This window comes from Podarcis filfolensis, assembly GCF_964270895.1.
Source record: "Podarcis filfolensis genome assembly, chromosome: Z".
Classification (NCBI taxonomy): domain Eukaryota; kingdom Metazoa; phylum Chordata; class Lepidosauria; order Squamata; family Lacertidae; genus Podarcis; species Podarcis filfolensis.
The window spans coordinates 46071133-46081391 of NC_139617.1; the positions used below are offsets into that span (position 1 = coordinate 46071133).

At 48.3% G+C, this 10259-nt stretch overlaps 1 protein-coding gene across 1 annotated transcript in view; it reads right to left on the reverse strand.

The window, feature by feature from the left end:
• COL27A1 (collagen type XXVII alpha 1 chain) overlaps positions 1-1208 on the reverse strand; it is a 254226-nt gene extending 253018 nt beyond the window's left edge. The window contains exon 1 of the mRNA XM_083597135.1: positions 505-1208. Coding sequence (XP_083453261.1) covers positions 505-575 — 71 coding nt within the window. The 5' untranslated portion in view covers positions 576-1208. The remainder of the gene's footprint in view (positions 1-504) is intronic.
• Positions 1209-10259: the final 9051 nt, after the last annotated feature.

A 10259-nucleotide genomic window follows, 5' to 3' on the forward strand; every position in this document is an offset into this window, starting at 1 on the left:
TGGGTATGTTTAGCCTGGTAAAGAGGAGATATGATACCAGCTTTAAATACTTGAAGGCCTATCACATGGTAGATAGAGCAAGCTTGTTTGCTCCAGCTCAGAATGGCAGGTCCCAAACCAATTCTTTCAACTTTCAAGAAAGGAGACTAAACATCAGGAAGAACTTTTTGATGGTAGGAGCAGTCCAACAGTGGAACGGTTTCCTTCAGAAAGTGGTGGGCTCTCCTTCCTTGGAGGTTTCTAAGCAGAGGTTGGATGGCCATCTGCCATGGATGCTTCCAACTCTGCAATTCTAAGATTCTGCTAAATCAAATAAATAAAATTATCTAACTGCACCACTGGGCAAGGTACAATCCTCCATTTACTTTTTTTAAGGTGGTTTAAGAACCAGCCTCGCTGCGTTTGGGGAGCAAATTCTGCTGCAGGGGGGCGGGAGGGGGGCGACACACACACAGCAGAAGCACTCGTGCCCCTACCATTCTCACCTCCAGTCTTTCTACTCACCCCCTGCTCGCTGCTGCTGCTGCGGCCGCCGCTGCTTTGAGTTTGGAGAGCGGTGCTAATTCCAGCTTCATCACGTTTTAGTGCATTGTTTCGCTGCGATCCCTCAGAAAGCTGCCTTGGGGGCGCATCCTTTTCCCCTCGAACCCCCCGCCTGCCTGCCTGCCTGCCCGCCCTCCTCCCACCCTCCCTCCCTCGGACGGGGCTCTTCAGCTCCGCAGCCCCAGAGATCCCCCTTCGCCTCGCTCCCGTTGCGCTCGCGCTCTTCGCTGCAGTCCCTTGGTCGCTGGCGGAGGAGCAGGACTTTTAAATCCCATTTAAGTCTCCGATCGCGGGTGCCTTGGGAAAAAAGGAGGGGAGGAAGGAGAGACGAAACGGCACATTGGGAAGCGAAGCGCCCGCATGATCGCCGGACGCGGGTGTCGCCGCCGCCGCCGCCGCAGCCTTAGAATGGGATCCCGACACGCGTCTCCTTTCTCTCCCTCGCACCCACCCTCTTAAAAAAAAGAAAGAAATCTCAGTTGTGGGGGGGATACGATCCCCCCTCTTTCTTTCCTTCCCCACCTCTAGGCACAGGGGCTTTGCTCAGCTATTGCCTGGTGGCGGTAGAGCAGGCGCGCACGAGTGGAGACGCTTTCTGCTCTTGCAGATGCAGATACCGGTGTTCTTCCGCCACAAGGAACTCGCCTCTGGACTTTGGAAAGAGGAAAAAGGAAGATTTGGAGCAGTGAGGGGGAAAAAGGTTTGGGGTGGGTTTTTGGAGTTAAAAAACAAACCAAACCAAAAGCAGCTCCGTGCAGCTGCTGCTCTTTTCTGCCCTCTAGTGTAGACACGGGGGGAGAGCGCTTGGGAAAGTTGCAAATAGAAGGAAGGCTTTAAATTATATATGTATATATAGGTACATAACATATAGAATCGTTCCATGGCTGTAGATATAAATGCTGCCTCAATTTTTTTGCAAATATACGTATTGCAAATACATATGTTGCAAAAAAAAGGAGGCATGGTACCTCTGGAGCACTTTTCAATCTTGACAGGTTTTGGAAAAATCAGGGGCAACTGAGCATGCAGGCTGCTACATTTACTTGAGCACCATATTAACACACTTTGCTGCTACAGACTAACACAGCTACCCCCTCTAAAAGTTATTCATTTAACCCAAGTAAGCAAGTACAGTATAGGATCGTATTGCACAGTAAGTCTCATTGAACCCAGTGGGACTTAAATCCGAGTAGAGTTGTCTAGGGTTTCACTTGTTTTGTTTTGGTTTGGTTTTGAAAATTTGATTTCCCACTCCAGTCAGTTGCACCTCTGACACAAAATGACTTTCCTCCAGATTGTGTGTGAGGAGTTGCACAAGAGTTACGGAAGAGGGTTGGACTTTTCATACACACACACTCTCTCTCTCTCTCTTTAAGTAAATGCTTTGCAGAAATAGGCTGCAGATGCCCCCAAAATGCATTGTGCAGAAAAAGGCATCTAACGAAGTATCCTGTAATCCTTGCGAGCTTAAGCTGCCAGTAGGGCTTTCGGTAGGTGTGCTAGGCAGGATTGCAGCAACAGCCCTTGAAAGAGCCACAAGGCTTCTTTTCTTTGGCTTCAACAGCTACTTCCTGAATTGGGGGAGGGGGCAGGGGGGGTGGATGGATTCATACAGCGATGGGAGCGAGAAGCTGCCTGGAGTGCTTAGTGCTCCTTTAACTTCCAAATAAGTAAGTATACTGAGAAAGAGCAGGAAGAAGCAGGGCATTGCAAGGTTCTCTTCCCCAAGGAAAGGAAAAAGGAAAGGAAAGGAACATTTATGGGGGAAACATACCAGTGCTTGAACAACAGGTGATGAAAAGTGAATGAACTCTCCTCCAGATACTGTAATTTAAAGTAAAGTGGTGGTGGGAGGCCTCCTGCGCTCGCATAAATACTATATCAATCTGCATCTATTAGCACTTGCGAAGGAAAACAGGAAAGGGCTACAATTCACCAACAGACCAGTCCTATCTGTCTGTCTATCATCTACACAAACACACACAAAAAACACACACGATGGACCAATGGCCTGAATTGATAGGCAGCAGCTTCATATGGAAGAAATGTTGGGTTCATCAATTTGCATTACTTTAAAGGATGAAGTCCTGAGTCAGCCCCCCATGAACTCTGTTGCTGAGGCTGAGTGGCGGGTGCTGCATCCTTAATGGGGTTCAGTATGTTTCCTTTGCATGTTTCCAGTTGCAGAGCTAGCCAGAGCTTGCCAGATGGACTGCTAAAAAGTCTCCCTCCCAGTAAAAGGCAGAGGTGGCCACACTCGTTATTTAAAAACATTTCATTGATGCTTTCAAGAAATGTACACAAGCAAAATAGTAGGAATTGCCCAAGGGAATGCTTTTTCCTCATTTCCCTTCTTCTCTTCAAGTAGCTAGAGTTGAAAACACACAAGCAACCTAGAATGGTTCTAAATGAGAACTGTAATTATTCAGAAACAGTCAGAAGTCTTAAGCCATGACCTATTTTTTCCCATTTGATCAACATTCCTACCTGCCACCCCACTTAGGCTGCAACCCTATACCCTCTTACCTGAGAGATGTACCCTGTTCAATTCAGCACAACTCACTGCTGAGTAGAGCTGCACAGGTGTGCAAAGTTGCCCCCATAGTGATAATGGACACTTACTCTATATCCAGGTGAACAGCACTTCCAGTCATTGGTCTCAACAGGCGTTTTTAAACTGATCTCTTGTAGGCAGCTGCTTTCCTTTTTTTCACATAGCAATTTGATTCCTGAACTAAGGAACCACTGTGAATGTTCAAGCCTTGAGAGATGCCAGTCCCTGCTGTTCAAGTGCCCCTAGTGCATCTCAAGAGAGTCTCCTTTGGTTTTTTGTTCCTGCAGGTGGCTGCTTCTTCCCTGTCCTAAGGATTCAAGTGATGCTTGAATAGGTCAGTCCATGGAGAAGACGGATTAGGGAGTGAGATGTTTGGCGTGGTGTGGAGACGTGCTGGAGAAGGGGTGTGGGATGTGAGGGAAGGATGCCTCTGAGAGAAGGTGTCCCTTGTCCTGTTTAAATAGCTCCAGGAACTCTGCTTTTTTGGCTGGAGGGAGCCAGGTATCCAGTTTCAGCAGGCAATTCAGCTAATGAGCAACCGGTCCTGCCTCCAGAGGGCAGGGTCCACAGATGCTCTGAAAAATCACAACACAAGTGCACAGAAGAGGCAGAAGCTCACTCTTCCCACCTCGCCTTGTCAAGACACACACACATACCGAAAAAGAAGAGGAGGGCAGCCAGGGATCAGGCAAAAGGCCCATCTGGCTGAGCATCCAGAGAAGCGGACACGGAGCAATGGATCCAAACTACAAGAAAGAAGATTCCACCTAAACATTAGGAAGAACTTCCTGACAGTAAGAGCTGTTTGACAGTGGAATTTGCTGCCAAGGAGTGTGGTGGAGTCTCCTTCTTTGGAGGTCTTTAAGCAGAGGCTTGACAGCCATATGTCAGGAGTGCTCTGATGGTGTTTCCTGCTTGGCAGGGGGTTGGATTCGATGGCCCTTGTGGTCTCTTCCAACTCTATGATTCTATGATTCTATGATTCTATGATCCTGTTCTCACAGTGACCAGCCAGTTACCTCTGCAAAGACCCACAAACAGGACCTGAGTGCAGCAACACTCTCCCCCACTTGTGATTCCTAGAAACTGATGACTCTTAGGTAGAGTGAGAACAGAGCCATCAGAGCCAGTAGCCATCCTCCTCCATGAATCAAACTGGGTGGAGAGAGAGATGGAGGATGAATAAGAATATTGGGATAAACCTGGGGTTGTCAACCTGGTCCCTACCACCCACTAGTGGGCGTTTCAGGATTCTAGGTGGGCGGTAGGGGGTTCTATGGCACAAGCTGAATCCTCCTTCCATTGAGCACTGGTGGGTGGTAAGGAAATTTTACCATCAAGAAAGATGCATTAGTGGGCGGTAGGTATAAAAAGGTTGACTACCCCTGGGATAAACAGAGCCCTGCTGGAGGAGGGCAAAGGCCCATCTGATTCAGCATCCTGTCCTCACAGTGGCCAACCCAATACCCCAATGGGAAGCCTGCAAACAGGACCTGAGTGCAACAGCATTCTTCCCACCTGTGATTCCCAGCAACTGCAACTCAGAGGCATTATGGCTGGGGATGATGGGAATTGTAGTCCAAAACATCTGTAAGGCCACAGATGTTCTCCACACCTGAAATAGAGGAAATAGAGGCCAACAAGAGCAGGAAAATCAGTAGGGAAGCAAGAAGCCTTTATTTCAATTATTACAGGTGCCTTAAGGTAAAGTGGGGATGCGGGTGGTGCTGTGGGTTAAACCACAGAGCCTAGGACTTGCCAATCAGAAGGTCGGCGGTTCAAATCCCCGCGACAAGGTGAGCTCCCGTTGCTCGGTCCCAGCTCCTGCAAACCTAGCTGTTTGAAAGCATGTCAAAGTGCAAGTAGATCAATAGGTACCGCTCCAGCAGGAAGGTAAACGGCATTTCCCTGCACTGCTCTGGTTCACCAGAAGCGGCTTAGTCATGCTGGCCACATGACCCAGAAGCTGTCTGCAGACAAACACCGGCTCCCTTGGCCTATAAGAGCAAGATGAGCGTACAATCCCAGAGTTGTCCACGACTAGACCTAACGGTCAGGGGTACCTTTACCTTTACCTTAAGGTAAAGGTAAAGGGACCCCTGACCATTAGGTCCAGTTGTGGCTGACTCTGGGGTTGCGGCACTCATCTTGCTTTACTGGCCGAGGGAGCCGGCGTACAGCTTCTGGGTCATGTGGCCAGCATGACTAAGCCACTTCTGGTGAACCAGAGCAGCGCACGGAAACACCGTTTACCTTCCCACTGGAGCGGTACCTATTTATCTACTTGCACTTTGACGTGCTTTTGAACTGCTAGGTTGGCAGGAGCTGGGACCAAGCAACGGGAGCTCACCCGTCACGGGGATTCGAACTGCTGACCTTCCGATCGGCAAGCCCAAGAGGCTCAGTGGTTTAGACCACAGCGCCACCCACGTCCCTAAGTATACTTTAAATGTGCCAATCAAAATGTTGTTTTTGAGTTGTTGTTGTTTTTTAATTAAACCAAGAGCAGGGCACTTTACCTAGATCAGGATCACAGCAGGCAGAGAGGAAGTGCAACCTTCCCCATTCCTGCCATGATCTTGAAGAAAAAATGTCCTCTCCAAAGCATGGTGACTGAGGGGACCTCCTCTTGGCATCAGTCTATTCTATTGATAGGAGCTTCTATCAATAGGGATGTATATTTCAGCCCTCCCGGGAGTGCTGAGATAAGCAATCTGGATGAGTCCCAGGCATGCCCCAAAGGTAAAAGCAGCAAAGGGCCCATCCCAGGGATTTTACAAGCTGTAACTGGCATAGCTTGCCAGTTTATTTCTGGGCCCAATTCAAGGTGCTCACATTGGTCTTTAAAGCCCCATATGACTCAGCCCCCAAATACCTGAGGCCCAAGGCTCCATCCCTAACAATATTCTCAGGACTTAATTTCTACATATGCCCCTCTTCTGTCACCCAGGAGAGGGCCTTCTCTGTGGCAGCCTCTAAACCTTATAATAGTGGTGGGGAGCCTACCGTCCAGGGCCCTAATCACACCTGCCAGGTCTCCATTGTGGCTGAGATCACCTGATGCAGGTGCAGGGCAAGTAAAGATACTGCCTGCTCAAAGAGGAGTAATTGCAGTTGATTGCCGGGACTTGCAAAGCTGAGGTGTGAAAATGGGTCATCTGGCATCATGGTGATGTCAGGCGATTAACAGGTGGATGCCTTCTGCACCTGTCAAACACTGCCCATGGAAGTGGGGGTGGGATGTAATGTGTCTAGATCCAGTTCCCCAGTCCTGTCTTATGAAGAGGACTGTAAGCAGCTACATATTTTTCTTCCTTTGATTAGTAGGGTGGGGGGAAGTATTAAGGTAAGCAAGCCAGATCCCCCCCCCAAAAAGCTCTGTTCTTTCAGGCTGCAAGAGGCTAACAGGGCAGGCAGGGTTTTTCGTTGTCATTAAAAAAAAATGCCAAAATCAGCTCATGCTTTTTATATTCTTGCACTGAAATACCACCCAGCTGCCTCTTTTGTAAGTCAAAGGGCCTTGCTCCTTCCAGCCTTGCCTTGCGCAGAAATTGTTCAGCATTCCTGGTCATTTTTATTGCTCTTCTAGAAGTGGCACACAGACCTCATTGTGTCTTTGCTCTGGTGCTGGAGCCTGGCTTCCTGGAGATACCAGACCCCCCCCCCAGCTTTCTTGGGAAGGGTTCTGGAATTCTACAGCTTGAAGCAGATTTTCAAGGAGGGGGGTGGCACCCCCTCCCCACCACCCACCTCCCCACTTTTCTGCACAACTTCAAACCACATCTAACCTCTCTGACGCTGCAGCCTTTCTGGCTTCCCCTGCAGAAGCTCTCTCAGCTCAGGAGCATCCCCGTTTAAATGGAAATCTTCCACAAGCAGGCCCAGCTTGGCCCCCACCAAGAAGCTTGGTGGCAGGCTGGGGACAGCTGGGCAGGGTGGCAAAGCCAGGGGAGGGTGAGGAGTGTGCCACTTGCTGCCCCTTGCACTTGTCACACATGCTCTGCCTGGGAAGAGCAGGGCAGTGGCCTCTTTTTTTATTCCCCATTTCCTTCAGTGGTCCACCTCCAATTCATTTCAATAAATAAATAAATAATAATAATAATAATAATAATAATAATAATAATAATAATAATTTATTTATTTATACCCCACCCATCTGGCTGTGCTTCCCCAGCCACTCTGGGCGGCTTCCAACAAAAATATTAAAATACCGCAATACATCAAACATTAAAAGCTTCCCTAAACAGGGCTGCCTTCAGATGTCTTCTAAAAGTCTGGTAGTTGTTGTTCTCTTTGACATCTGGTGAGAGGGCGTTCCACAGGGTGGGTGCCACTACCAAGAAGGCCCTCTGCCTGGTTCCCTGTAGCTTGGCTTCTCGTAGTGAGGGAACCGCCAGAAGGCCCTCGGTGCTGGACCTCAGTGTCTGCGCTGAACAATGGGGGTGGAGACGCTCCTTTAGGGATACTGGACCGAGGCCATTTAGGGCTTTAAAGGTCAGCACCAACACTTTGAATTGTGCTCGGAAACGTACTGGGAGCCAATGTAGGTCTTTCAAGACCAGTGTTATGTGGTCCCGGCGGCCGCTCCCAGTCACCAGTCTAGCTGCTGCATTCTGGATTAGTTGTAGTTTCCGGGTCACCTTCAAAGGTAGCCCCACGTAGAGCGCATTGCAGTAGTCCAAGCGGGAGATAACCAGAGCGTGCACCACTCTGGCGAGAAAGTCCGCTGGCAGGTAGGGTCTCAGCCTGCCTACCAGATGGAGCTGGTAGACAGCTGCCCTGGATACAGAATTGACTTGCGCCTCCATGTACAGCTGTGAGTCCAGAATGACTCCCAGGCTGCGCACCTGGTCCTTCAGAGGCACAGTTACATTCAGGACCAGGGAGTCCTCCACACCAGCCCACCCCCTGTCCCCCAAGAACAGTACTTGTGTCTTGTCAGGATTCAACCTCAATCTGTTAGCCACCATCCATTATTTACTTGTAAAATTTGTTGCCTCGGGCAGCAGAGGAGGAAGAGCTGGAAGGCGCCGTTTTCTGCTTCAAGTGGCAAAATGTATTCAGCTGTTCCCCCTCTCAAGTTTGTGCAGGACTGAAAGAGATGGATGGTACTCAGCCACATGAAATTTGTGAGTGACAGTTTGCATGCACAGAAGCTTCATCACGCAGAGCTTATATTGGAATGTGAATGCAACCCTCATGCTGAGAAAGGGTTCCTCACCACTGATCAAGTGTGATACTTGGCCTCTTGCATTTGGTAAGCTAGATACATCTTACTAAGTGGGAACTTACCTGCTCTGAGTCTAGCTCTCCTGGAAGCAATGATGCTAGCAATGATGCTAGAATGATGCAATGCAGGAATTTCAGCTAAAGCATCCATGACAGATGGTCATCCAGCTTCTACTTAAAAGCCTCCAAGGAGGGAGAGTGCTCAATCTCCTGAAGGAGACCGTTCCACTGCTGAATAGCACTTACTGTCAGCAAGTTCTTCCTGATGTTTAGTTGGAATCTCCTTTATTTTAACTTGAAGCCATTGGTTCTAGTCCTACCCTCCAGAGCAAGTAAACAAACTTGCTCCATCTTCATGTGACAGCCCTTTAGATATTTGAAGATAGCTATCCTAGTGCCCTCTTTTCAAAGCTAAACATAGCCAACTACTTCAACCGTACTTCATAAGACTTGGCTTCTAGACCCTTGATCATCTTTGTTGCCCTCCTCTGCACATGTTCCAGCTTATCAACATTCTTCTTAAACTGTGGCACCCAGAATTGGACACAGTATTCCAGGTGTGGTCTGACCAAGGCAGAATAGAGTGGGACTATAACTTCCTTTGATATAAACACCATATACTTCTGTTGGTGCAGTCTAGAATACCATTAGCTTTTTTTGCTGCTGCATTGCACTGTTGACTATGTTAAACTTGTAGTCTACTAAGACCCCTAGATACTTTTCACATATACTGCTAGTAAGCCAGGTGTCCCCTATCTTATATTGGTGCATCTGGTTCTTCCTGCCTAAGTGCAGAACCTTACATTTGTCCCTATTGAAACTCATTTGTTAACTTGCAACCAGTTCTCCAATCTGTTCAGGTCATTTTGGGTTCAGTCAGTCAACCAGCTACAAATCCACCTAACAGTTACCTTGTCCAATCCACATTTTACCAGCTTCCTCACAAGAGTACCATTGGGAACTTTGTCTAAAGCCTTACTGAAGTCAAAATACACTCTGATCCACCAAGCTTGTAACTCCATCAAAAAAAGAAATGAGGTACGTCTGGCATGATGTTGAGTATTTCTGACCATGGAATCTCATCCAGTAGCTCCTTAAGCTTTTTGAAACTGACCTTCTTAAAATCCAGGGTGCATGTCTGTCTACACTCAGCTTTCGCTTGCCTCTATTGCACGAAACTCCGGAGATTATGATCACTTCCCCCCCCAAGTATCTGAGTACTTCCACTTCATTGATCAGTTCCTCCCTGTTGGTGAAGACCAGGTCCAAGATTGATGATCCCATTGTTGCATCTTCCACCTTCTGGTAAATGAAATTATCAGTGAGGCAACGGAGGGATTTGTTGTACCTTTCATTCGTGGCAGAATTTGAGTTCCAACAGATATCGGGGAAGCTGAAATCTTCCACGACTACTATAATGGCAATAAAAAGAATTGTGGCAGCAGGGATTGGAAGGTTTCTTCTGTTCACTGTTCATGGGCAAGTGTCTCTGTTTCAAGGCAAACACAAACTTGAGCTAACCCTGGCCTGTCTTCTCTGCTTTGGATTGGACATGAACAGTGGTGAATTTTGGGGAAGCGGGTGATACCACCTGCCAGAGCACCAGGGTAACTGGCAGGCTGTCCTTTCTCTGGCTTCCATATGCACTGCGTCAGGAAGATTTTAGGCATCACATGGCAGGACAGAATTCCAAACAAAGATGTGCTCTCCCCCAAGACCACATTCCCAGCATTTTCACAGTCTGGTCTCAGCAATATCTATGCTGGCTTGGTCATGTTCACAGAATGGAAGATGGCAGGATCCCCAAGGACCTGATCCACAGGGAGCTGGCTACAGGCCCCAGACCCACTGGCAGACCAACTCTGTGTTACAATGACATCAGCAAACTTGACATGAAGGCTGGAAACATCAACCCTGCCATATGGAAATCGCT